Source organism: Python bivittatus, unplaced genomic scaffold, assembly GCF_059951505.1.
Source record: "Python bivittatus isolate LINGU-HERP-01145 unplaced genomic scaffold, Pbiv_v1 ctg000080_np1212, whole genome shotgun sequence".
Lineage (NCBI taxonomy): Eukaryota > Metazoa > Chordata > Lepidosauria > Squamata > Pythonidae > Python > Python bivittatus.
In genome coordinates this window covers 86,246,932-86,274,631 of record NW_028277035.1, presented here as the reverse complement: position 1 = coordinate 86,274,631, position 27,700 = coordinate 86,246,932, and the positions used below count along the sequence as shown (strand labels likewise).

Here is a 27,700-nt window from a genome sequence, read left to right as displayed (position 1 = left end):
GGAACATCCTCTCTGGATGAGAATGTTTTCAATTCATCAGTTCCAGACAAATTTCAGCACTGAAACTCAGCAACTGCTTACAGTATCTTAAAAGGGCCATTATTAAATTTTGCCAGTAGCAGTTTTGAATGGAAGTTGATTCCCAAAGGTATAATAGAACAAGAAGCAGGACTAACCCTGAAAACAGCCTAGATCAGAGACGTGAAAACTATCTGTAAGCTTTTCATGTTCCTTGGGGAAAGAACATGACAGAAGCATGCAATGATAATATTTTTAAAAAATGAAATAAAATCAAAATTGGCTCTTTTGTATTTATATGGATTTTTGAGTGTTCATCAGTAAAAAAAGTCTGAAGCAGTGGGTTTACAGGTAGTCCTCGCTTAATGACTACAGTAGGGACTGGATAATTGGTCATTAAGTGGGGCAGCCGTTAAGGAAATCACCATGTGGCAACCCAATTTTACAACCATTTTTATGATGGTCATTAAGCAAATCACCACGGTCATTAAGCGATCTAGTGTTTGTTAAGCAAATCACATGGTCGTTAAGCAAATCCAGCTTCCCCAATAGATTTTTTTGTTGGAATTCACTTAACGACTATGTGATTCACTTAAAAACCACTTGATTCACTTAACAATCGAGGTGATTCGCTTAGTGGCTGTTACAAAAAAGGTCGTAAATCACTATCACATGACCATGGGGCTGGCGCAATGGTTTGCAATGGTCATAAGTGTGAGTACAGGTCATAAAGCACTCTTTCCAAAGCTGTCGTAACTTTGAACCATTGTTAAACAATCATAAGTGAGGACTACCTGTATTCTGATTCTTATGAGTAGCTTTCCACTACTATACCTGGTTATTCTTGATGACTTCTTGCCTCAGCTTCCCTTTCTGATGTAGCCTTTCCCTTCCAGGACATTGTCACCATGCAGCTGTGTGCCAACAAGCTCGACAAGAAGGATTTCTTTGGCAAATCTGACCCCTTCCTTGTTTTCTACCGCAGCAACGAGGACGGCACGTACGCAAGAGAACCCCTTTTCGAGACAACCATCTTCCCAGGCCTGATTCTGGGCTGTTACTCCAACGGCATGCAGCTGCCTTGATAATGTCACTAGGCCCTAGTTGTTCACAGACACCCACAAGTCTGCTCCCTTAGGAGACAGTAGGCTTGCCTTTCTACTCGCTTCTACCTTCTCTGATCATTCTTTTTGCTAGTTAAAAGGAGACGGGAAGGATGGGGAAATGGATTAGGGTTGGGGGGTTCTCAGATGTCCCCCCAACCCTAATAGATAACCGCAATTTCTTCCGCAGCAGTTTCCACTCACATTTTCATTCTGAGATGGAAGAATAAGATTAGACAAAATACTTTTTTTTTTCTAAACATTCCTAGCATCTAGGAATATAATGACTATTCCCTGTTGTCACGTGAGCAGAAAATAATGGCAAGGGGGCAGGGCATGACTTAAGCCAAGCGAACAGGGCTCCCTTGATCAGAAGCTTTTGCCCTTGACCTTCTCCATGCTACCCTATGTGATATTCTCTCAGCTTTCTTTCTCATCCTTTCTAAAGGCCAGGTTGTATGCTCAAGGCTCCAAAGAGTAGATTACCCGTTTCACTCTAACCCATTTTAACCATTTTTCTGTACTCTGGATGGATGAAGAGCTGTCACAGAGCCAGGGGAGGGAGGGAGGGAGGGAGGGATTCACTTTTCAGTGCATATGTTCTGGGCTGAGCAAGATTGTTGCATGACTGATGGCAGCTAGAGCTGGGGATTTCCTTAGTTCCGTGTGTTTAGAGTGGAAGCGTCTGATCTTCCATATGTGGCAAAGATGCTCTGGTTACGGCCTTGCTTCAGTCCTTGGCTGCGTGTTTTAGTGGTAGAGGCAAAGAAGGCTATCATGGTTGCTTAGCAACTGTAGCACTCAATGTCCATTTCTAGCTTGGCTCAGAAGTGGTTGCGAAGCACATTCCACATTTGTTCTCCGTCACAACAAGCTGATCTCCATCCTTCTCCAGCAAGTGGATGTTCCAATCAAAGGATTTGGGGGAAGAAGACCATCAGGCACAGTGTGCAATTCCTGGGCTTGGGAAGCACATATGGAAAGGGAAGATTGAGATGCTGTGGCTCAAGGGCTTCAGCTGAAATTCCCTCTCCAACTTTGGTGCTTTAGAAACACAAAGGAGCCTTGTGTCGGTGGGTTCTTCTTGGGGATGGACAATTATTATTCTTTCTGGATGGATCAGCTTTCTTTAACCTGGTGGCCTGCAGATGTGCTGGACTACAGTTTCCATTCTCTCCAACTAGCATGGCAAATTGTATTCTCAGCTACGTTGTAATCCAACTCATCTGGAGGCCACCAATAACATCTTACCCAAATCATGTCCCTAAATCTGTAATATGTTACTCCATGCCACGTCAGAGCCAACAGCCCTTCTTTCATCCCATCTTTTGCCCCCTTTTGCCATGACTCCTCTCTGGTTCCAGGTTCACCATCTGCCACAAGACAGAGGTGGTGAAGAACAACTTGAATCCAGTGTGGCAGCCGTTTTCCATCCCTGTGCGCTCCTTGTGCAATGGGGACTATGACAGGTTAGAGTTTATACTCTTTACTTTGGGCTTAGACACAATGGCTGTGTATCTGGGCCCCAAGACTGGCAAAGGGCAAAGCACCCAGATATTAGAGAAGGTGGGGAGAAATTTAATTCTTAATTGTTCTGCTGTTTCCAGGTCAAGGGGCCTCTGAGAGTAGCTAGCCCCACTAGCTTAATGTGCCTTGGAAAACTATCCAGGTTCCTTTAGATACAGTATCTGTAAGGAGCAATCACTACAAAGGGCTGTATATGTGGGACATACATACATGTTTTAGTGGCATAAGGAAGATTTATATTCCCTGGCATGCTTCCCAGGAGTGCAGGAATGGTCTAGATCAGGGTTTCTCAACCTCAGCAACTTTAAGATGGGTGGACTTCAGCCAGCATGGGAATTCTGGGAGTTGAAATCCACCCATCTTAAAGTTGCTGAGGTTGAGAAACCCTGGTCTAGATGTTATGGAATGGCACAAAAGGAATTTAATAGGGGTGGACATAAACTCTAAAACAAGCCATATCTCCTTCTTTTTCATTAGGGCTCATGTTTTCCTAGGCTGAAACCTTTCTTTTGGAATTCACCTTCTCTCACCTTTGACTTGTTACTTCTATTCTAGGACCGTGAAAATCGACGTCTATGACTGGGACCGGGACGGCAGGTGAGAATATAGGCCAGTTTTTATTGATCACCTTTCCCAACTTGGATCTCTCCAGAAATCCTGAATTACAATTCTTACCAACTCAGCCAACATGAAATTGTAGGGCATCATGGTAGGTCTAGTCCTTCCTCTTATTCCAGGGAATCAAGAAGCAATCACCTGGGCATTGTATTCTAATGGCAGATGGCATTAGAGTCAAAAATGGGTGAGGGTTTCTCACTTTCAGATGCTCTCTTTCTCTCTCTCTTTGTCTTTTCAATGCTTTCTCTTCACACAGCAAGTTGCTAGCAAAGGGACAAATAATGTTTTTCCTAGAGGTTATTTGCAAAGATTATTGGAAGTTGAGCCAAAAATCCTTTTCTTGTGCCTGTCCTACATTAACTGAATAGGGCAATCCCCTGTATGCTTATGTAGATGTAAATCCTATATAACTGTCTGTAGGGTTGAAGTCTTGGCTTTAATACAACAAATTTAAAACATCAGTTATTTTATTTTCAAAACAATTTGTTCCTAATCTGAGGCCAGGATTAGCAGAAATAATTACTGGGACTTTTTGAAGCCTTCCCAGCTAGATGACAGCTCACAGCCAACCTTGGCTGATTTCATAAGGCTGATCCAATAATTTTGTGTATGGGAGACCACCAAGAGGCTGTATGTAGACTAGGAAATTAAAAAAAGATGATGACAGTTGGAAAAGGATTTCCTTACTGTTGGCAAGAAAATTACATGTGATCAGAAAAAACTAAGGTATGTCATATTTGGATAGAACTAAGGTGGGATATCGACATGGCTGTAGGTTGAATTAGAAAGTCATAATAACACCCCAAAAGAGGGTAGTCCTCGCTTACTGACTGCCTCATTTAGTGACCATTCAAAGTTACGATGGTTTAAAAAAACAGCTTTGCGACCAGTCTTTGCATTTATGACCGTCACAGCATCCCATGGTCACATGATCACCATTGGGGCACTTTGCAACTAGTGACATTTATGACTGTTACAGCGCTGTGTGGTCACGTGATTGCCATTTGTGTACTTCACAACTGGTTTCTGACCAGCAGAGTTAATGGAAAATGCGGAAGTAAAATTGCAAGTTGCAGTCACGTGATGTCTTGCTTAATGACCAGATGGGAAGTAAAGTCAGTAGCTTGTTGTGGTCACATGATTTTCCCCTTAGCAACTGCAGCGCTTAGCAATGGAGTTGTCGGTTCCAATTGTGGTTGCTAAGCAAGGACTACCTGTAATAGGAACTGCTTCTGTATTGCTACCAAAAAATTGCATGGCTGTGGCCATGGAGTCACCTGAAGTTTTCACCATAACCTGTAGACAACCCATATTTATGTATTATCCTCCCTCCCCCCCCAACAATCCCTGGTCTGAGCTGTTTCTCTGATGCTGGATCAGCGCAGGCTGCATGATAAGGAGGTAAAATGAGTGGTGGTCCTTCAGCAGCAGATGGGAGAGGCGATTTTTAAGTACAAAGAAAAATCTGTAAGGGGTGAAATCTGAAGAGAAAGAGAAAGAGGTTTTTTCTCTGCCCACTCCTTGCTTTGATTATTTTCTCTTTGCTGAGTTTGGGTTTTGGACACGGCAAAGCACTCAAAATCCTCTCCCGCCCCCACCTGCAGTTTGAAGCGGTACAAGTCTCTTTACCAGCTCGTTCTGCTGCATTTGTAAATGCACCCTGTGGAGCAAAGAAGATTAAGTGGATTGGGTGGGTGGAGTAATTAAGAATCCTGGGTTCTCCAGGGCGGGATGAGGGATGCTCAAAACACACTTTATCCATAAACCCGCTCAATCCAGTCGTAGGTCCAAGCTACATCAACGTTGAAGCATTGCATTACTTCTTTTTTGTTGTCCCTGCAGCCATGATTTCATTGGAGAGTTTGCCACAAGCTATCGGGAGCTCTCTCGTGCCCAGAGTCAGTTCACAGTCTATGAGGTAAGCTTTCTTCTGGTAAAATACAGATCATCTTGAACAGTATTCAGTTTTTGCAGGGCTTGTACTACTTGGAGTCAATAGATTACATTTCTGCTGAGAAATCTGGGGATGTTTCAGACACCTGAGAACTATGGGTTTAAAAACAATGCACACACACAAGTTTCTAGTCTTCATGGGTGTAGAGCAACCCAGTGACATCTGTTAATGGTTGGTAAAAGATCTGGAGGGGCTTGTTTTTGTTTTCTGCTTTCAGAGCGCTTGATCCTCTTGTGCTCTAATTAAGCTTGCTAGCATTAGTCCTGCTTCATCACTGCAGTCTTAGCAGTATTTTGATTTCATTTGTTCGTTTGTTACGTTTGTATCCCATCTTTCCTTCAGAAGCTCAAGGCAGCATTGTCAGCAAGGATTGTCCAGATGAAGAGATCATCATATTCAGATGAGGGTTACACATCTCTAGTGCAATCCAGACATATTGAACAATAGTTCTCAGAATGTTTGACCATTGACTTTTGGTGATTGGGGCTCGTGGGTTTTGTAGTGCAGAGGAAACTAGGTTGTTTAGCCAGTTATTTCCATGCTATGAGCTTCATTTGTGATCCAGCTTCTGCTGAGATACAGGAGGGTCCAAAGCCAAGTGCTTAAGCAAACTTTTGTCTGCAGAAGAACCCATATTGAGTCCAGCACTGCCATATTAAAAGGATGGGAGAGATGGTGGGAAAGATTCTTAAAGAAGAACAAGGGCTGTTGCTATCAGAGGAGATGTATACTGTTCTAGATGGAGAAATAGTATGACCTGAACATATAAAGCATGTTCCTAGGAGGAAACTGGAATGAATTCTTCTCCATCCAGTTGTCATTACTCACCAGCCACTACTGATTGTTGCCAATATCCCAACACTTTCCTTTCCTTTCATCCAATTTGGAGCAGTGGAAAAGAATCCAGTCCTGAAGTAGGAATTGGATCCTGAGACAGGTGTGGCTTTGGGAAAGAAGACCAAAGCTGAAGTAGTGTGATCAGCTATAGGCAGCTGAGCATATAAGATCTGAAGGGTGAATGTCACCAGCCTTGTCTTGATATTCAATTTGGGTGGGACATGGAGTATCTCCTCAAGAATATTCTTCCCTAAAACTTCTTCCTGATGTGTTGGGACAGTAGTCCTGGGATTTCCAGTCACCGTGGCCAGGTGGGGCAAGAAAAGAATTATCAGGGATGCCAACCAGCTGGTAGGGGACAAATAAACAGAATGTGGCTTCTGACAGAAACTAGAGAGAAACGCCAAAAAACACAGTTTGACAAAAACCTGAACTTGGACTAAATGTGAAGCTCAGCACTAGAGGAAAGGATGCTGCTGAGAAAAGGAAGATCTGAGAATTCTACATTTTCTTTCTTTCACTAGAACTCTGAGATTGCTACTGATTCTCAGATCCAGGTGGAAAATGGGAAAAGGAGCAGGGGGAGGAGAACTGAATCTGTTAAAACTGTCTAAAGATATCTTTAACTTCCCATTCCAGATCAGAAGATCTTTTATTACTGGGATATGTGGGAAAGGAAAGGATAGAAATCAGGGTGCTGCATAGTGAACAAAAGAATGAGATGATTAAAAATGCTTCTGTCCTACTTCATCATTGAGGACTTACATGTAGGGGTCACCTGGAGAATTGAATTGATGGTTGATTAGTTATGGATATGTGCCACATGACCTGTCCAGTATCTTAGATAATGATGATAAACCAAATGACAAAAGAATAAGAGAAAAGATATTGAATTTATGATATAAGGCTGGAAGCAGACAAGCTGACATGATCTTCCAACTCCACAATCACATTTGAGGTCCATTTTATAGGAAGACATTACTAGGAGCTAGCTTGCATAAGCCAGAAGTTTGCAAGGTAGTATTAATTTTATCAGATGGGGTATTGGCTATCTCTGATTGTCTGTCTGCACCAAAAGACTCTTAATCTAGCAGTTTGGGAATTATAACCAATCACTGTTTTGGTCAAAGAAGGTTCATATATAACTTTCTCCAAATGGTCAGTAGAAGTGTAAAAAAATCTAATTAAAAGCAATCGGCTGAGTGCTATGAAGATGTAGCCTTGTCATGCATTGATAGATATATTTTGATTATGTCCATGAGCAATTCCATATATTTTTAGAATTATGTACATCAATTCTATGAAAGTGAAAGATTCCCCCCCCCAAAGGAAGTCCCTCTGAGGGCATCTAGAACTATTGTGTTTTTTTTTGCAGTGCGCTATTTCTTTGCTTACAGAAGAAGCAAAGTACTGTAGTGTAAAACTAAGAAAGCCAGTTCTGTATCCTTGGGTACCAAAAGTAGTATAGGTTTTCTCTCCTAGAATTATGAACAGAGGGAGGCAACTCTGAATGGACTATCTCTCATTAAAGCCAGAGTATGTGCTCTGTAGCTTTTTAAAAAATACCAGCCAAGGAAAACATTGCAATTGGTAGGGAATGTTTAAGATTTCTCACTCACCCTCAGAGTTTGAGTATTGATCTGGAATCTGAAATGTATTTTAAGCAAACTTTCTTGCACGTTACCTCCAGAGGGTTCTTAACACTCCCAATCAGAAAACATCGTACAGTTAGTCCTTCTTTCCCTCTTTGGTTTTCAGTGGTAAAGGAAAAAAAAAAAGAATAATTGTAGGGAAAACACAGGTAGGTTCCATTTGGAAACCAGCCAGCCTCATTTAGATCACCCTATATAATTCCACAAATGAGGCTGGGCAATTTCTCCATAAAAGTCTCATCTGGAAACACCCAACATTCAGAATATCTCTGCCTTTCATCACTTGAAAATGTCTTTGCTTTTCCTTGGGTAGATGAATCTGTGGCCAAATTGTACATCTTCCTATGTTAGCTATTTGGCAGTCCCTGGCCTAAATGAAAAGGTAGATGACCCTGCCTTTCGAAAAGGAGGTGGGGTAAGGTCCTTCTGTTCCTTGCAGCTCCGTGAATCTGTGTAGTAGCTGGGCTATGGAAGCCCCAAAAGCAGAGGAAGCCTTTCCATGGATGGAACTTGGTTGCTAATTATTTGTTAGTTAACGGGAAAAAAGTGTCACCTCTCATTCATTCTTCTCTCCCATCTCCAGGTTTCAAACCCTAGGAAGAAATGCAAGAAAAAGAAGTACATTAACTCGGGGACTGTAAGTGTAGGACATTTTTTTCTCTCTCAGCCCACACCCCTGCTGTCCCTTATCCTTACAAATCAATGCACCAAGTTATCTGAAGGTGATGGGAATCTTTTCACTGGGGCACAGTCTAGCTCAATGTTTCTCAATCTTGGCAACTTTAAGGTGTGTGGACTTCAACCCCCAGAATTCCCCAGCCAGCTTGCTGGGAATTCTGGCAGTTGAAATCCACACACCTTAAAGTTGCCAAGGTTGAGAAACACTGGTCTAGCTTTTCCAGTCAAACTTCTAACCTGCTCTAAAAAAAAGAAATATTTGCTTATGTTATAGAAGCAAATCATATTTCCCTTCCCTCCCTGATTCACTTCTGTCGAGGCCAATCCAGAACAGACCCCCAGATCTTTCTTTCTGCCCACATGACTGCACCATCCAGTATTTCACATATTTTTTTTTCTTCTCTTTTGTTTGTTTTTCTCTGTTCCTGGTAGGTAACCCTTCTGTCATTCACGGTGCAGTCAGAATTCACCTTTGTTGATTACATTCGAGGCGGGTGCGTCGGTTGAAAATCCTGGATGCCTCTCAGGTCCCTGGTTTCTGAGGGCCAGGGGCCCTCAGCCCTCTTCCTGTCTTCACTGCCTCTGAGGCATTGCCCCAGGCGGGGAAACTATAACAGGGCATCAGGGGCAGAACACAATGACTTTTAAGGTGATGAGGAATTAGATGCCTCAGGAGTGGCAAGCTGGGGAGGGTGGGGCTGCTCTCAGGGAGACTCAGTGGGTGCCGGTGAGAAGATTAACGGCCTAGCACAAAAAGGGAGCACCCTTCGGACACTTTAAGGGATTCTCAAGGATGGCAGCATCCATTTCTCTCTCTTTTCCACACCATCCTTAGGACACAGCTGAATTTCACAGTCGCCATTGATTTCACGGCCTCCAATGGTGAGTGCAGCATACCAGAGTGTCACTATGGGAACAGAGTGCAGCTCTGCTGTTGGTAACAAAACTGCCAAGTTGACTCTGATGCTTGCTGAGATTTTGTGGAGTGGTCACATCAGGGTGGTATTTCTGCTCCCGTTATTCCATATTTGGGGAAATATGATGAGAATTCATTTGGGTCCACTGGATAGGGATGGTTGAGGAGGAAGATGTAGGAATGGACAATAACGGCATAATGAAATAATGACTTCTGATGGGAGGGACAGACAAGCCAAGTTGAAATAGAAGATGGGTTTTGTTCTGTTAAGATGTTGACTAGATCAGGAAGTTGAAAAAAAATCTTAGTGGAAGACTGTGGCTAACCACATCTGCCAAGAAAATTGCATAGGTGGGGTCACCAGCAGTCAAGCTGGACTTATTCCCTTTTACTCTGCACTGGTGAGAACACACCACTGTACAGTTCTCAGTACTACATTTTCAGAAGAATATTGACAGTTCAGAACAGGTCCAGAGGAGGGGGACAAAGTTCCTAACAGTGACTTGGACATGCCGTGTGAGGACAAACTGAAGGGACTTGAGATGAAGAATCTGGAGAAGTTATGGGGAGGCATGATATCAGCGTTGAAGAACATAAAAAGAGTACCAGAGAGAAGATAAGATTGCCATAGAAACTAGAACCAGAAATATTGCATACAAGTTCTATCAACCTAGTTTTCACTTACTGAGGTTTATGGGTTCTCCATCTCTGGAGGCTTTTAAGAAGAGACTGGACAGTCACCTCTCAAAGGTGGTTTAATTGGTTTTCCTGCACTCTGCAGAGGGCTGGACAAGATGGTCCTTGTTGTCCCTTCCAACCCCATGATTGACTTGAGGGTGGTTTATATCTTCTTCCTCTGCCCTTCCTCCAATGTTATAGGTCGTGGGAGGTTTCCGACATTGTATATTGTGAATGAGGGAAGCCTTTGGGCTAAAGTGCTGGTGGAGAGGACGGATGCAACATTTCTGAAACTGACAAAATGCCTTTCCACAGGGAACCCCTCACAGCCCACTTCTCTTCATTACATGAGCCCTTATCAGCTCAGCTCCTATGCCATGGCATTGAAGGCAGTTGGCGAAATCATCCAGGATTATGACAGTGACAAGCTTTTCCCTGCTTATGGCTTTGGTGCCAAGATCCCACCAGATGGCAAAGTGTCTCATCAGTTCCCTTTGGTAAGAAGCGGCCTCTTGATCTTGGCTATGCTGTGCAGCGCGGCCACAAGGGCAGAGATGGGAAGGGAGATAGGCGGCTGGGGGGAGTTGAAGTGGAGGCAGTTCGCACAGGGCAGAATGTGACTGCAGGATGCTGCGATGGTCATAAATGCAGCTGGTTGCCAACCACCCAAAATTTGTTCACGTGACTGCAGGGACACTGCAATGGCCACAACTTCCAGGACCAGTCATAAGTCCATTTTTTCAGCGCCATCGTAACTTTGAACAGTCACTGAACGAATGGTTGTAACCCAAGAACTACCTGTATTCTGCATAAGCTTTGAGGTGCATGCCATCTATGACTCAACTTATTTTTTTAACCAATTATTTAAAAAGTACTTTCTGGATAATTTCTAATAAAAGGCGAGCATAGCTGTACAATGGCATATAATTCTATGCTACTGTTTCTTGGATTATGATTTCAATTCTTTATGACCCTAAAGTCATTCTAGTTTTCTCAGGTCATTGTCATTCTATTATCAGAATTGATGGTGGTGCCCAGAAATAGTTTATTTAAAATTCTATTATAACATTAAATTGTATTACCTCATTATGGTGACATTAGAAATAGAATTATAGCTAGAAAGAGTTTTTAGCATTTTCTTCATTGCTGAATAAGTTATCATAGCCACACATCCTTGACTGGAAGTTAATAAGAAAGGTTTTCAAGTCAGAGAATATGGCTCCAAATTATTATATCCTTTAGTACTTCTTTTCTAAAGTGTTACCATTGTGAGGAATATGTAAGGGTCAGTCATACTCAAGGGCATTTCCAGGGTGGGTCAAAAAAGTCAAGTTGGTGACCACAACTAGTACAACCCAAGACCTGTCTCTTTTTTACTTGTATAACACATATGCATCACATGTTAAAAAGGGATGGAGCTTTGCCTGTGCAGTCACTGCTAGCCTTGTACACATTTAGTTTATGCTTCAGCTTATGTAACCCAGCCAAAAAAATCCAAAACCCTTCTCAGGTAGACTTCTATGACTCTTTCACAAGGAAAACCCAAAATTCTAGTCCTCATGCTTCTGAGAAGTTTGTCAGTGCTTAAGGATTGTCTTCCCCAACACAATCCTCTTCACCCCTCCCAGAATTCCCGGCTATAAAGCACCTGAGTGTCCACTGAAGAGCAGTGTTTCTCAACCTTAGCAACTTTAAGCTTTGTGGACTTCAACTCCCAGAATTCTGGGGGCTGGCTGGGGAATTCTGGGAGCTGAAGTCCACATATCTTAAAGTTGCCAAGGTTGAGAAACACTGGGGAAGAGTCTCTCATGCTCGCATTTTCCCGCTTGCTGAGCTGTGCCACTGTCTCCCTAGAACAATAATCCAGACAACCCCAGCTGCGAGGGCATCGAAGGAGTATTGGAATCCTATTTCCAAAGCCTGCGTACTGTGCAGCTATACGGACCCACCAACTTTGCACCTGTCATCAACCAGGTGGCCTGGTAAGTGGGGAGGAGAAGAGGAAGCCGCCTATTTGCCCTCTTGTCTCTCAGAGATGTTGAAGAGTCAAGCAGGCCACACTCAGCCAAAGCTTCTGGGAGCCAAAATGGCCCAGTGTGTCTCCATCAGATCTTCAAGGACATCTTAACTGCAGTCTTCATTGCTCGACCCATCAAGGCAGAGGCCCAAACAAGATCTGTACAGCAGTAAAGAAGGTGAAAGAAATGGGAAGGAAGTGTAGCCCAGTGGGGAGAGCTTATGCTTTGCCTGCAGAATTACCCAGATCCAATCTGCAAAAGAAGGGGTGAAAAGCCTCCACGTGCAGGGAGCTGATATCAGTTGGTGTTGACAGGCATCAGATCTGATTCTGTGTAAAGAATAAGGCAGCTTCTCACATTGTTAGCTTACCAACAAGGCTGCTGTTGTAGTTCTGTGAACAAGAGAACCGTGGGCATCATGGGACTTTCAAGGAACAAATCAAGGAGGGTGTGGGAAGCAAGGAGAAAGCAAGGGCTGAAATCAGTGTTCTCGATCACTCTCCTTTCTTTCTTTTCCAGTTTGGCTGCCCAGATCACTGATGGGTCTCAATATTACGTTCTTCTGATCATCACCGATGGAGTGATTTCTGACATGCTGCAGACTAAAGAAGCAATTGTCAGTGTGAGTGTGCCTTGGTGTGGGTAATAAGAAAAGGAACAGAGTCAGGGTTTGGAACATGAAAGCACATTACCAGCTCCAAATGCCACCCCATGTCCTCATTAATACCCACACACAGAAAAATATCTAAGGGAGAGTATACTGTCATCAATCATGGGTGTGTACGTATGTAGGTGTACCAAGGTAGGCAGCCTTCAGATGACTTAGTCTTCCCCTAGCTCAATTACCAGCCATCATGGCATCTGGCACAGGATGGTGGGAATAGAAGTTCCAAAACTTTGGAAGACACTGGTTTATTGCCTGTGGTGCAAACTGATGAGCGCTGCATGAATTGCAGCTGAGACAATAACATTCTACTCTGCAGGCTTCTTCCTTGCCCATGTCTGTCATCATCGTGGGAGTGGGCCCTGCTGAGTTTGGGGGTAAGTGTTCTTCTCATCCTGATGAATAATGAGCGATCAAGGAATTGAGTCAGATGAACCCAATGAATGGATTGGATGCTTTGAGAAGAGTGCAGGTTGGCAAGGCATCAGGCTGCTATCCCAATCCTTGGGTGGTTGCACCTCAAAGCAGAACTTCCTTGCTGTTGATTGCTTTGCTGGTGAAGCTGATCCTTTGCAAAGCTAGAGTGAAGTGCAAAAATAAAGGCCTTAAGATTTATTCTCCAGCTGGGTGTCAGTAGAGGGAGCAGATCCTGGGAGATGGCAGCAGATGTTAAGATTTTTATTTTTTTTTTGGTCATCTTCAGCTATGGAAGAGCTGGATGGAGATGAAGTTCGAGTCTCCTCCAGGGGACGTTATGCCGAGAGAGACATTGTACAGGTAACCCTTCTTTGCAAATCTGGCTGGTTAGGATGGGCCAAGGGAAGGTTTCTGTGGTGATGTGATGGAGTGTATCTACGAAGAGGAGGGTGATGTGGGGGATAGCAACAGAGAGCAAGGCTATCGGGAAGGAGGGGGTGCATTCCAGGAAGGGCAAGGAGACAAAAGACAACACAGTCTGCAGGGGGAGCGTGGGAAGCATAAGAGGTTCAGGATAGCCACTCCCTAGAATCTCCCAGGGTATATCCACTAGTTGCAATAGTATAGATTGAGTCTGGCAAGATTCTGTCTATGAGGTGTAAGCAAATAAAGGAACTTAACTCAACTGGACTGTTTCACCGTTGTTCTTGGGCTGGGCCTGACAGATGAGGTGTCCCATTCCTGACTTGTTTCCCTTAACAGTTTCAAGCTCTGCAAGGAGTGAGGTGCTAGGATTTCTAACTGATTTATCATCAAGAGCTTTGCGAGAACTATCCTCCAACAGAGCTTTTTCCATGCTCATCGTGGGGCCTTTTGTTAGGAACAGAGGATGAGGGATTCTGTTCACTCTGATCTGCAGGAGAAAAAAATTCTCACAAATTTCCCCCAAATTTTGTTTAAACCAGAGACCAGCACACAATTCTGTTGAAGCACAGATGATTTATTATGGTGCCAGAGGCAGTGAAAGCAAACTGAAAAAGGGCAGGCACGCAACCCTTCTATAAACCCCTCTATAAATTACAGTATGTACATGATTGGAAACAGCAAGATAATTGATCGGATATAGCAGCATTTTATGTACTAGTGAGGTCAGATATGGGGTGGGTTCTGTGAGGTAATGGGGTAGAACTACAAAGACAATGATGCACTGGGGGGAACAAGGACAGTGAGCCTATGACCTTAATTACAGTACTTTTAATGAGCTACTTTTTATGGGTTTATCTCATCCTGGTCTTGCTTCCCACAGCCTATGCTCACCCCTACTTTCTTCCAATGTTATCAAAATGTCTTAGGCTTCTAAGTGTTTTATGGCTGAGCTGGCAGGATCTATTGTTTCTCAAGTCCCTGAGAAGGTGTTTTAGGAATGGGGGTGTTTTGCTTGTCCTAACCAACACCATATTTTCTCTTGCACTTCCATCAGCCCTTTTCAACATGCTTACTTGAAAATGTCTGGCAAGGTTATCATATGTGCCTGTGGCTTTATACAATATGCTGACCAAGAGAGAGGCCCCCCTTCATGACCTAAAGGACTGGGCATGAACCTTTCATTTACCATCCAGATCAGATTGCCAGCTTGAAAATATTAAATTTATTTTGATATAATCCTACAATATTAAGTTATCCTTGCAGATGAGTGTGCAGAGTTCACTATCCAAGAGAAATAGTAAGGTTTTAAAAAAATAAATGTAAGTATGTAAGGTTTTTTTGTTCATGGGCTGGGAGCTGGGAATTAAAGAAGAATTAAGTCTGGAAGATACTGTCCTCATTTGAGTGAGCAGGTGAGATGTATATCTACCCTAATCATAACTGACTGCATCTAACTTCTTGCAAAGCTTATAAACCTACAGCACACAGTTTCAACAGAATTGTGTTTATTTTACTGACCTGAACTGACACTGGGTATAAGAAAACAAAATTAAAATACTGACAATATGATAGGTAGAATGGAACTATATATTTCTAGGGCAACAGATGTGTAGCGGGGAGGGGGATTGAGCCCTCATATCTTTGCCCATGTAAACTGAATTGGGAAATATAAAGTTTTCCCTTCCCTCTTCTGCTGCAGTTGATGCCCAAGAAGATTGCACTGGACTTGGGAATTAATTCAGTACCCACTGCCTTTCTGTGTCTTTCCTGCTGTTGTAGTTTGTGCCCTTCCGAGACTACGTAGATCATTCCGGCAACCACGTTTTAAGCATGGCACGCCTGGCGAAGGACGTCCTAGCTGAAATCCCAGAGCAGCTGCTTTCGTATATGAAGACCCGTGACATCAAGCCCCTTTCTGCTAGACCACAGTAGCTCTGTCCTCCACATAGCCTGAGCCATTCAGATAATTCTGTTCCAGGTGGGACTGGGAAGATGCTTACCACCTAGGCAACATGGGCCCTTCCCTCTCTTTCGTTCAGAACTGGCTAGATCATGGGGGCAGGAAGTTCACTACGGGGAGGTGGGCAGGATATGAATGCCATGCTTCGCACACAAGATGAGACACCAGCACAAAAGTGTGGCTCCACCCAGAATCTCAAGGAGATGATTCCAATTTCATAAAACAGCCCTGGTAAGAGGCACAGAAGAGGGCGTTTAGAAGAAGCAGGCATCATACTGGGGGTCCTGGAGCTGTGTTTGTTTCAAGACCGGTTTCCTTAGTAAGGTGCCACTGAGCCCTCTTTTCTGCCTGGTTATTGACAATAAAGTATCCTTGGTCCCAGGATCTCTTATGACTATTTTGTTTTATCAGTGTTGAGTATCTGTCACTATCTCTAGACTCCCTAGACAAGGGCTCGTTCAAGAGAGGGGGTCTCTGTCCAATCCTACTTACATTTAACATAGCTGTAGTCTTTGGATATATTTTAATCTCTGCAAATTAACAGTCCGCTGCAGCAACATGCATTGCAAATCTGAGAAAAATACAGGATGTGGACACTTCTGACAACAAGCATGGGGAGAACAAGAGAAGACCAGCATAGATTCACACTAGTACCAGGCAGAGAAATGTTCTTGCATTTTTCCTTACCAATTTAACTCAGTTTGATGCTTTCCTTTTTTTCACCAGAAGGTGGGGAATTTTTCCGTCAGTGGTTGCATTTCACAGGGATAAGCTCCAAGGTCAACATCCTAGGAAAAGGTTATGATCTGAAATAGGTTTGGATAGGATGGGAGGGACTCTGAGAATATGGAAGAGAGGAGAGATTCTTCAAAAGGTTGGACAGAGATAGTGCAGTTAGGACTTTTCGACAAGCACAGTTGGTAGAAATTGGGTGACAGAGGTCCAAGTAATAAATTCTTAGGTTAGCACCAGGCTCAGGAGAGGAACATTTGAAAGTGCTTATCAAGATCCATAAAAGGAGTTATACTGGCTTGCCATTCTGCCCACCTCATCTTTAGTAATTATAATTCAATCTAGGGTCCTCATTTGGTTTCTACTTCTATCCTAAAATAAAGTGGGCAACTGTGAGACCAGGCTGAAGCTGCCATAACTAAAGATGAAGTAGGTACACAAGCAGACAGGACAAAAGGACTGGAATCTTGTCTAAAAGATCTGGAAAACCCAGGCAGAAAGCAAGAAGGGCTTACAAGATCCACATGCTTCAAGAGGTTGTGTGTGAGTGAATTACCATAAGCTGAACCTGGGAGCACCTGTCACACAGCCTAGCAGGACTGTGATCAGAGTCAACAGTGGACAGGAAACCTCACATGCTTTCTTTTTCTCTGTCCAGAGATTGCTCCAGGATGGACTGATTACAAAATTGGCCTGGCTAAACTGTACCAAGTTCTTAGTCATATGGGAGGTGCCTTCTTTCCCAGCTCATGTCCAGAACAACCATCTCAGCTGCCAAAGTGATTGGGGAAACCCTGACATTTTGGACATACAGCTGGCTCTCTTAACCCATGCTATGTTCTTCAGTCCTTATGCAGCCCCACTAGGGGTAGATATTTAGCACACAGTGGAAGCAGTAGCCCAGCCCGTGAGGTTCAACTGCTTGAAACAAGCAAGCAGATGGGGAGAGAGAATTCCTGCTGCGAGGTGGGTGGCCTACTTTATTTCTGCTTTTATGAAAGGAAAGCACAGCCCCGACCCTGCCACAGAAGCAGCTGGCAGGATGTTTGCCTCAGCTCATTTGCTAGAGGCAGGAGGTCTAAGCTGTGCTGTAATGTCAACCTTGACTTGGTGTTACCTTCATATTTTTGCCCAAAGAGCTCCGGTTAATTTAGAGGAAGGGCCTCAGTTCCTGCGTAACTTTATGGCAGGTAAGCAAGTGCTGTTTTGGGGGCAGTAATAGGGACACACAGATGATGGCCAGACAGGAGATCTGGGGATTCTTATTTGCCTTCTCATTTATTTTCCTCCACCTCTTCTTCCTATTTCTCAAATTTTCTCCTCCCTGGCAGACTTCCCTGATCTTCCAATCCATCTGTGGTTCTATGAAAGCCATGATTAAGGCCCCCAAATTTGCTGTTGAATTGTAATATTTAACGTGACAGTAAGTTGGAGGCAGGAGGTGGAATTAAAATTGTAACAGTAATTCAAATTTATTAAATGAGAATCAAAATCAATATGCATTTTCTATTTTTTTGGTAGCATCAGACTGTTGCCTCATGTTCACCTTGTGATCCAAGATCCTTTTCACATGTGCTGCTGCCCAATATGGTGTCCCTCATCCTATACTCATTTTTTTTTTTTTTTGCTTTCACCTACCCAAATGCGGGACTTCACATTTGTTCTTGCTAGAACTCAGTTTGCTGGGTTCTGCCCATTGTTCTCATGCTGCAAGATCCTTCTGCAGTCTGAGACTGTCTTTTTGGGTTTTTCCTATCCCCTATCTTTGTGTCACCCACAAATATGATAATCACATTTTCTAACCTTTCGTCCAATTCATTTATAAATATATCAGGCAGGACAGAGCCCAGAACCTCCTCCCAACTTCATGGGGTACCTCTCTCTCTTTCTCTCTCTCTCTCTCTCTCTCTCACACACACACACACACACACACTTGAGAACTGGAGTTCAACCAGTTCTGTATCCATCCAATAACAGCATAGTCTAGTCCACTGTGTGAAAATCAAGATACACAATGTCCTTTCTAGCCACTCTGGCCACTTTATCAAAAAAAGGAGATCAGGATAGTTTGGCATGACATCTTGATAAGCCTCTGTTGGCTCTTGCCAGACAAATACATTCTTTTCTAAATGCTCCCAACCATTTGCTTAGTATTTCCAGAGTTTTGCCTAGTATCATTATCAAGCCAACCAATGTACAATTACAGTATATGGATCTTATTTTTCCCCACTTTCTGAAAACAGAAACAACTTTTATTCTTCTTCAACTTCTGGCATTAGGCTGATCTTCCATGGTTTCTTACAGATGACAGAAAGGGGTTATAAAATGATAGCCACATGTTCTTTCAAGACTCGGATGTAAGCACTCTGGTCCTGGAGACTTCAGTTCTGTCAGGTGTTCTCTAACCATCTCTTCCCCTGTCCTGTTGGGGTGCCCTTCCCTGTGTTGGGGTGTTGCTCTGCTTAGGGTCCCTTTGAACACCGTTCCTCTTTGGAGAAAAGACTGAAGCCGTTCAGGAGCTCTGCCCCCTTCCTGTTCATCTCTCACTAACCTACCATCTTCTCCAAAACAGTGGGCCTGTCCCTTCTTCTTCTTTCTACTGCCGACATTGGTTTGTTTTGTTCTGTTTACTTTTTGTTGCTTTCACTTACAAACTTACATTCCTTTTGTGCTTTAGGCTTTCTGAATTTCTTTCTGTAGATATTAACCACTTGCTGATATGCCTCTTTAGTGATTGAATCCATTTTCTATACACGTGTCCTTTAATTCTTAGCTCAGTTTTCTCATTAGAATGGTGTGCAACTGGCATCTTATGTTTCAGATACTCCCAACTGTCCTGTGCTCCCTTTGACCTGAGGATTTCTGTCTGTGAGATCTTGCCTAGTATTGTTACATGCTCCCAGGTTTGGCTTTGGGTCACTCACTCACACACTCGCAGCCTGTTAAGGCACGTGGATCTTGTAAGCCCCCTTGCTTTCTACCTGGGTTTTCCAGATAGGAACAGATGAGACACACAGCCCTGGGCAACAGGCGGGAAGTAATTAGGGACACACACAAATCACTTCCAACTGAACACTGAGGCACAACAGGTTCTTTGGAATATACGGAGACCCAGTGAATTTAAAGTAACAGCAAAACTTTACTGGTTACAATGTACATTTGCCCTTTCTCACATGTACACGCACTCATCCCATGTCCTTCTCAACTAGGAAGCTGACGGTCTGGATCCAAAGAGGACTCAAGGAGGCTTCAGGACCCCTTTTTATCTCCAAAAGTTCTTGCTTTGGTAATTAGCTGGGATTGGCATTTTTTCCATGGGCTCAGGCCCAGCTTCCTTTGTCTGGTTCAGGTGACATTTTTTCCTTTGTTTCCTTAACAACTTGTTCCTTCCTCCATGAAGGGATCTTTTAGACAAGATTGCTGGCTTTTTGTCCTCTGCTTATAAACTTGCTTCATCTTTAGTTATGTCAGCTTCAGCCTAGTCTCACAGTACTTCCCTAAGCTTAGTGAAATAGGCTGTCCTCAAATCTATTGCATGCATACATATGCTCCAATTTCTTTCTGTTAGATCTTGAACCCCAAGAAGACCTGGTTACTTCTCTTAAGGTTCTTGCTGCTTTTACCTCTTTAACCAGTTCTTTTCCTACTGGTTTGAATCAGATCTAAGAAAGCAGACACCATGCCTCTTCTTCAACTTTCTGGAAAATGAAACAAGCAGCAAGACCACTGAGAAATTTGGGGAATCTTGCAGTCTTGGCCAGGTTGTTTTTCCAATAGATATCCAGGTAATTAAAGTCTCCCATTAGTAAAGTCTTAGTAAAGTCTCTCCTCCCTGAAAGTTTGGTATACATGTTCCAGGACGGCATTATCCAGATTTTCTGCCTGGCTTGTCAATTTATACCATATCCATGCAATAGTATATTTTATATTTCTTCCTTGTATTCTTACCCAAATATTTTCAACAGGAGCCCTGTGCTAAAATACTTGGATCATAATCAGTGGAGGGACAGCTAATACCTTATAAAACAATGGAGAATGCAGGAAAAGAGAAGCAGGAGATAGATGGAGAAGGAGGTCACTACTAAAGAAAATGGATAAAAAACAGTAACCAAAGTATATATTGCAGTGATTGTAAGCTAATGCTGTTTAATAGAGAGTCTCAAGCTAGTTTATAAGGAACAAACAGGTCTTTGCAATAGCGGAATAAAATCTGTGCCATCTGTGCTGAACGCTCATAGAATAGTCATGTGTATTAACAGCTACTGAAATCAGGAAGCGTTATGCGGTCTAATTAACAAAGGAGGGATTGTCCAACTCAGCATGATTAGCATTCATGCATTCCTTCCTGCAAGATATATTTAACCTTCTATCCAAACTTGCAGGATCCCTTTTTATCTCCACTCTCTCATCAATTAATATATCCAACTTTGAGACAAAGTATAAGACTTCACAAATCCCACAAATGAATTGATTAATAACCACAGGTGTATACTGCCTTATGAAATGGGAACCCAGTCCAATATTCTGCCCATTGAGAATCAGGATAATGTCAACATTGGAAGATGAGCCTTCCAGGTCAGAAGATATGTAACAAACTACTATAGAAGACAAGAGGCAAGTATGAGTAGCACTGGTGTTTATGACATGGCTGGATTAAAACTGAAGGAATGTCTTCGTGTTGATCTGGCCAGAGACAACCGGAAAGTTCAGTGCTGGAAATATATGTATACTGTGCGTATAAAGAATGTCAGAACCCAAACTAAGGCTCGCATCTGTGGAGATGGCTGGTGGGATGATGGGTTTGGTTCCCCCCCCAGCATCTTGAAGGTTTTAAGGCTAAAAATTACAGGGGGGGGTTGGGTTAGGATTTTTAATGTATGTTTCTATTTTTAATTATTTATGGATTTTAGCCATTGTTGGAGGGATTGACGTTTTTTCCTTTTTTGTTATCGTGAGCCGCCCAGAGTCACCCGTTGGGGGAGATGGGCGGCATACAAGTTTAACAATAAATAAATAAAAATAAAATTTGCTATTGTTAGAGCAGATGCATCGAGACTGGGAATCAGCAAACTGAAATGGACTGGAATGGGTCATTTCACATCTGAGAAGCACTAGAGCAGTGTTTCTCAACCTTGGGAATTTTAAGAAGTGTGGACTTCAATTCCTAGAATTCTCCAGCCAGCATGGCTGGCTGGAGAATTCTGGGAGTTGAAGTCCACACTTCTTAAAGTTCCCAAGGTTGAGAAACACTGCACTAGAGCCTCTACTGAAGACAGCGTTGTAAGAGAAACAGAGTAGTAATTGTTATTAATAAAAGAACGCCAAAGTCAGGGCTTGGATGAAACCCCAAAAATGATACCATAATCTCAATTCAGGTCCAAAACAACCTGCTCAGTACTATGGAGATCCAGTCTATGCTCCAATCACAGATGAAGAGGAAGCAGAAGAACACCACTTGTGTGGCAACTTGCTACACCTTGACAACAACATTCCACAAAATACTTTTTTTTACTGTCTTTGAGTCAGTGTTGACTCCTGGCAACTGCCTGGACAAATCAATACCGTTTTCTCGGCAAGGTTTTTCAGAAGTGGTTTGCCCCTGCCACCTTCTTCCTAGGGCTGAGAGGGAGGGACTGACCCAAGGTCACCCAGGTGGCTTCGTGCCTCAGGCAGGACTAGAACTCATGGTTTCCCAGTTTTTAGCCCGGTGCCTTAACCACTACACCAGACTGGCTCTCAAAAGACATAATGCTAATTGACTAAAAACCAGAATGCAAAGAGTAGCAACAAAAGGGCAACATTCTGTGAAAGAGAGGAAGACATGGAGATCCTTAAGGATCTGTGCTGACTCTGGTGCCTTTTAACTGGTTAAAAAATGGACTTGTCTTGGGGTAAGCAAAAGCTGGCCAATATCATGCTATTCACAGTAGTAAAAACCAAGTGATTGTGAAGAGTCCAAGAAGGACCTCTTTAAACTGAGTGAATGGTCAACCAAATGGCAAATGTTGACTGATGACTGATGCACGTAACTGATGCACATGGCAGGGGGCTGGGTGGGGTGGGGGGCTAACATCACCTATACATTATAGAGCTGTCTGTAAGCAGGAAAAAGATCTTTGCTCAGACTGGATAGCTCCTCATATTTTTGACAGAGTGCAATAGCTGTAAAAAAAGCAAATTCATGATAGTGAACATTATGACAAGGACTGACATTGTAACCCTCTGAACACTAATTCTCCTACAAATCTATGCTACATCCACATTCAAGGACTGTGTACAATTCTGGTTGCTGTGTTTGAAAAAGGATATATTAAACCTAGACAAAATACAACACAAAACAATCAGCATTATTCGAGGGCTTGACCACTTTCCCTAGAAGAAAAAACTAGAATGCCTGAACGTTTTTAGCTTGGGAAGGGGGGGGGGGATCTTCACATAGTACATAACTGACCTGTGAAATTAATTGTAAGACATGGTGATGGCCATTAGTTTGGACAACTTTAAAAGGAGAGTGGATAAATCCATAAAATACTGGTCTTTCAAGGGATATTAGTCTTGAATATGCAAAGTTATGTTGGGGTTGGCCACGTGCTTTCCACATCAATTGCAGGGGAACCAGAAAGGGAGGGAGGCATGACTCCACCTCCTGCTTGCAAGCACCCTAGAGGCATCTGGTTGGCCAGTGTGAGAAACAAAAATGCTACAGTATGGAGAGTGGCAGCCAGTACGCTGGATACTTTGATGTTCACAGAGAGTGTTCTGAGCTAGATATTGATCTGATCCATGTTATCTTCTTCCATGTTAAGCTCCTTGCAGATTTCTTGGTCATTTGCACCTTCTGTACTCAAGAACTTGATGGTGGAAATGATTTTGTATTCCTAGCTATCAAGTTTTACATTCCTTACATTGCTTATGTCAGAGAGATGTTGCCTTAATAGCTGTTACATTAAATCTCAGGTGTGGAATGGGTTTTGCTTGAAAATTCTCTAAAGGTGTCATGTTACTTTAAAACCAGCAGCAGAAAAACAAGGTTTGCCCCCTCTCCTTGCTTTGGGAAGCCTTCTCCAATTCCCAGCTGTAGCTGCAAACATTGATAGGGATAGCCAAAGTCACAGTGCCATCTTTCGGAAGCTTTGTTTCCATAAAATTGAAAACTGGATTTTAAAGAGATTGTAGTTGTTCCCTTTTTTTATGGGACTACAAATGGGCAATGGAATAAATTAAAGATTACCCTTGAAAGCTTTTCAGTGTCATATCATATTCATGTCAAGGTAATCACCTATGGGTACACTGAGTACAGTATATCATGGAACTAAATTGTGACAATTAGTACAGAATAATAACTGTAAAGTACAGAATGTGATGCTCCACATGTGAGAGGCTCAACTTCATCATGAGTGACCAAAACTATTAAACAAACAATATTGACTGTTACTATCCATTTCAGAATCATAGAAACAATTTGGAAATCTGTTTATGCCCAGTTGTAACAATACCTGTTTTGTTACACCAGAAAACCACCTGTTTCTCCAAACCCAGAATTAGTCTTGCTAAGCCTAACAAAGACACAAGTAAGGATAACTGTATATCTATTTGACAAGGTCTGAGACCACACAAGCCATCACACTAGGCAAAAATAGATTTGTGGTTCAGTGTATTGTGGGAGCCCAGTCATTACCTTCATGTCATATAAACCAAGCTGTCACATTAAATCATAAAATTATTTTGTTTTGGCACAGCATTTTATATGAACCTCATAATTATGTTTTCTTAAACCAAGTTTAGGTTTCAGTGAGCTGGGTGCCCCCAGTCTGATTTTGTGACATTATGTTAGTGCCGACTTTTAGTGACCATGTAGATAGATTTTCTCTATGGTGATCTGTCCCTGACCTGGTCCTTCAGGACTTCCAATGGTGCATCCACCACTGTAACTAAGTTTATCCCCTTGCTGCTGGTCATCCCCTTCTTCTCTTTCCTTCCACCATTCCCAGCATTTGAGCCTTCTCCAAAGAGCTAGGTCTTCGCATCATGTATCTGAAGTAAGATAATTTGTGCCTCAAGTGAGAACTCTGGGTTGATTTGTTCAATGATCCATTTGTTTGTTTCTTCACTGCCCATGGTGTTCTTAGAAGTCTTCTCCAACACCAAAGTTCAAAAGCATCAATACTCTATTCTGCTTTTTCGAAGTCCAACTTTTGCTTCCATAGAGTGTCACAGTGAATACCAAGGCTTGCACTATTTTTTATAAGTACAGACACATCATGGCATCTGGCTGTCAAGGTTTTCCTGGCTGCTCTACCAAGTGCCAGTCTGTGGCGTATTCTGGACTGCTTGTTCCTTTATTGTTGATGGTCAATCCTAAAAGGCAGAAGCTATCTATCACTTCACTATCTTCATTATCAATTATCATATATTAATTCAAAAGATTTAAAAGATTAGAGTACAACTGAATCCAGAGCCTTTCCTTTTGGGACTAATGGACAGGCAACTAGAAAAAAGTCATGGAACTTTGTTTTTGTATATGACAAGTGCAGCAAGACTATTATATGCTCAAAAATGGAAAGGTTCGACACTACCCACAACAGAGTAATGGTTGAAGATGATGGAGTTTGCAGAGATGGCTAAATTAACTTCTTTGATTAGAGAAAAAACAGTATCTAGATTTATGGCTGACTGGAAACCCCTTATAGACTTTTTGCATGAAACGGGGAAAAAATGCACTTATGACTTGTGGCTTTGATGATTAGAAAAAAATTGGATAATAGAAAAAAGTGAGGCTTTTTTTAATAATCATAGAGTAAGAGATTATTAATTGAACTTATATTTGCTGCAAACAGAATCATAAGCCGCTTCTATTTCTTTTTATTCTTTTTGCACTTTTTCTTTTTTCTTTCTTCTTTGTTCTTTTTATGCTGTTAGTTTGTATCAGTTTTTATGTTATTAACGTTTATTTTAGAAATCTTCGTTATCAATTTTAAGGGTGGTTGTTTTGCCTATTATCATTACTTTGGTCTTCTTTATATTCAATGTTAGTCCCATTTTTTTTCACAGGGCTCCTTGACTTTCACTACTGGAGCTTGCAGATCCTCTGCATTTTTGGCTATCAGAGAAGTGTCATCAGCATAGCTTAGGTTACTGGTGTTTCCTCCTCCAATTTTAAAGCCATGCTCATCTTCCTCCAATCCAGCCTCCTTCAATATATCTTTGGTACATAGGTTGAATAAATAAAGAAGAATATTTATCTTTTCCCAATCCAGCTTCCCTTAATATACTGTATATTCAGTGTAAAGGTTGAATAAATAAGGCCAGCATGCCCCAGTCTAGAACTGACCAAACATTACAGAAATATTAACATTCTCTATTTTTAGTATGTATGTATGTATGTATGTATGTATATATTTTAATATTTATCAATTTGTATATTGTATAACAATTACCAAAGTAAATTAAGTAGCACAGACAGATATTATGATAGTTGAAAAATTAACCCACCAAATGAGATATGACATTGGGAAAATAAACTTCAGCAGGTTTAATACTATCCAGTTCATCTTTATTAATGACGCCACTTTTGATGCTCAGGCTTAGAAAGACCCATCCCTGTGAATGGCCCATTGCAAGCCTGGCTAACCTTATTTGGACTTGGAAGCTAAGTCAGGTTGGGCAGGGAATACCAGATCTGTAGGCTATATATCAAAAAAACATCCTAGACAAAGATAACAGCAAACCATTTCAGTAATCTTATCAGCACAGAACTGTACAGACATGTTCATGAAGTTGCCAGGAGTTCAAACTTAGTTTGAAGGTGACTTCACTTTACCTTATTTGTAGCCTGCACTCACAGTTGAAACTCATTATCATTCATGTTGTATTTGTGTTTTAAATATCCAAAATGTTATAAGTGAAACTTTAATAAAAAATATAACATTGGAAAACCTGAAATATCCCAGAATTTGTTTAAATGACAAGATTAATGTGACTTTTATTTTTCTTGGCACTTGTCCCTCTAATCAACTTTTTTAATTTAAAAAAGCACAATACAAAAATCAAATTATATGCATTCATGATTGATTTAATTTGATTAATTAAATAAAATATGCAGATTAAAACCAATTACATAAATGATATAACTTCAAGTGTATCATTACAAAGCCTGGAGATTTCATTCCAGGCTCTCATTCTTGCAGAATAATTGGAACTAAAATGTTATCTGATCTACCTTTTTTTGTTTATCAGTTTTTAAGAGGCTTTCATAGGACTGCCATTCCACAAACAGCCATCCTTGAGAAGGTACCATCCTGCTGCATGAACCGACAATAAACTAAAAGTCATCCTATTTGAAATACTTTGGAGGGACTAATACAAGGAGGGAGGGGAGGTTTAATCTTGGCAGTAAATATAGGACAGTCTTTAAAGCATGAGCAAGATCTTTTTCCCTCCATTCTTTTCCACAATCTCTTGCAAGTCTACAAGCTGTGATCCAGATTTCACAGGCTTATTGTGCCTTGTAGATCATGGGTCTCCACAACTGCTTTCAAACAGCTATCAGTTGGGGCCCTACACATAAAACTAGAAACCAACACGGACTACCCATCTGCTTCTCACTATTACCTTTTCTCATTTCTGGTGAAGTTCAAACAATATTTCACAGCCCGCTGTTGATAGGTATTAATTATGTTTTTCACTCAGGCTTTAATCAGAATTTGACATGGTGGATAAAGGACATCTGGGTTTTCTGTCAGGTAATACCAATTCAGGTAGCAACACCTCTGAACTGTTTAAGGAACAGCAGTGCATGTAACTAGTTTATTTAATATAGCATGTGAAAAATACTGTCATACCCACATACACTTATGTGACCCCTAGTTTTTTTGCGTTCAAGAGAACCAACCTGGGTAAACCCACAGAGGGTCGGGCAATCCTTTAAAAGTCCAAGCTCTGACCCAGAAAATCTCATGTTTCTGTGCATGAACAACGGGATAGTAAGTGATGGCCGGGACAGAAAGATTCCTGAAACCGCGGACTAAAATGCTTTGAACACACTCAAGCCGTACATCAAAGCACTTCCCCCCCCCGTCTTTCTCTGAACTACTGGCCAAGACCCATTTTTATCACCGCGTTCAAAAATAAAGGGAAGTTTCCCCATTGCATGTCTAGGTTTTCTACCTGGCTCGTTTTCTCTGCTGGAGCCGCGTGAAGCCCCGACTCGGAGCCGAGTTTCCCCCGCGGGACTGGCAACCGGCCTCCGCCGCCCCGCCCCGGCTCCTCGAGGGGGAAGCTCCCCCGCCACCCGCGGGGCTCCCCTCCAGCAACCGGGCTGCCGGCGCCGGGCAGGTCCAGGCCCGCGAGGACTCGGCCACCTGAGCGGGCGCCCCTTCCCGGCTCCCGGGTCAGCGCGCACAGCCTGCGATCCGCGGCGGCAGATTCGCGGCTGGCCCCGGCGCTCGGCGCTCGCGGGCGCTTCCTCGCGGAGGGGGCCCCGGCGCGGCGGGGCGGCTTTTG

At 42.5% G+C, this 27,700-nt stretch overlaps 1 protein-coding gene and 1 long non-coding RNA gene across 3 annotated transcripts; one reads left to right on the top strand and one right to left on the bottom strand.

Moving 5' to 3' along the window:
* The first annotated feature begins 914 nt into the window (after positions 1-914).
* Positions 915-16,141, top strand: CPNE9 (copine family member 9). The gene is made up of 13 exons (XM_007425396.3): positions 915-1,018; positions 2,486-2,590; positions 3,204-3,245; positions 5,109-5,184; positions 8,293-8,346; positions 8,820-8,881; positions 9,223-9,269; positions 10,297-10,478; positions 11,836-11,963; positions 12,519-12,621; positions 12,983-13,040; positions 13,367-13,440; positions 15,286-16,141. Exons 1-13 carry the CDS (start codon positions 927-929, stop codon positions 15,436-15,438), a joined length of 1,176 nt encoding a protein of 391 aa, XP_007425458.2. The 5' UTR covers positions 915-926; the 3' UTR covers positions 15,439-16,141.
* On the bottom strand, positions 7,792-27,649 carry LOC112540327 (uncharacterized). 2 transcript variants are annotated; one of them, XR_003084389.2, is made up of 3 exons: positions 27,365-27,649; positions 16,154-16,254; positions 7,792-8,302 (listed from the first exon to the last, which is right to left on the bottom strand). It is a non-coding gene; the product is annotated as an uncharacterized LOC112540327 (long non-coding RNA). The 2 variants fall into 2 exon arrangements; XR_015795022.1 differs by lacking the exon at positions 16,154-16,254 and having other exon boundaries at positions 27,365-27,603.
* Positions 27,650-27,700: the final 51 nt, after the last annotated feature.

Excerpts from the sequence above, each read along its gene's own strand:
- CPNE9 (XM_007425396.3), top strand. The coding sequence starts at position 927 with ATGCAGCTGTGTGCCAACAAGCTCGACAAGAAGGATTTCTTTGGCAAA. Across the intron at positions 9,270-10,296 it reads TGATTTCACGGCCTCCAATG|GGAACCCCTCACAGCCCACT; the intron begins GTGAGTGCAGCA and ends GCCTTTCCACAG. Across the intron at positions 12,622-12,982 it reads CTAAAGAAGCAATTGTCAGT|GCTTCTTCCTTGCCCATGTC; the intron begins GTGAGTGTGCCT and ends TCTACTCTGCAG.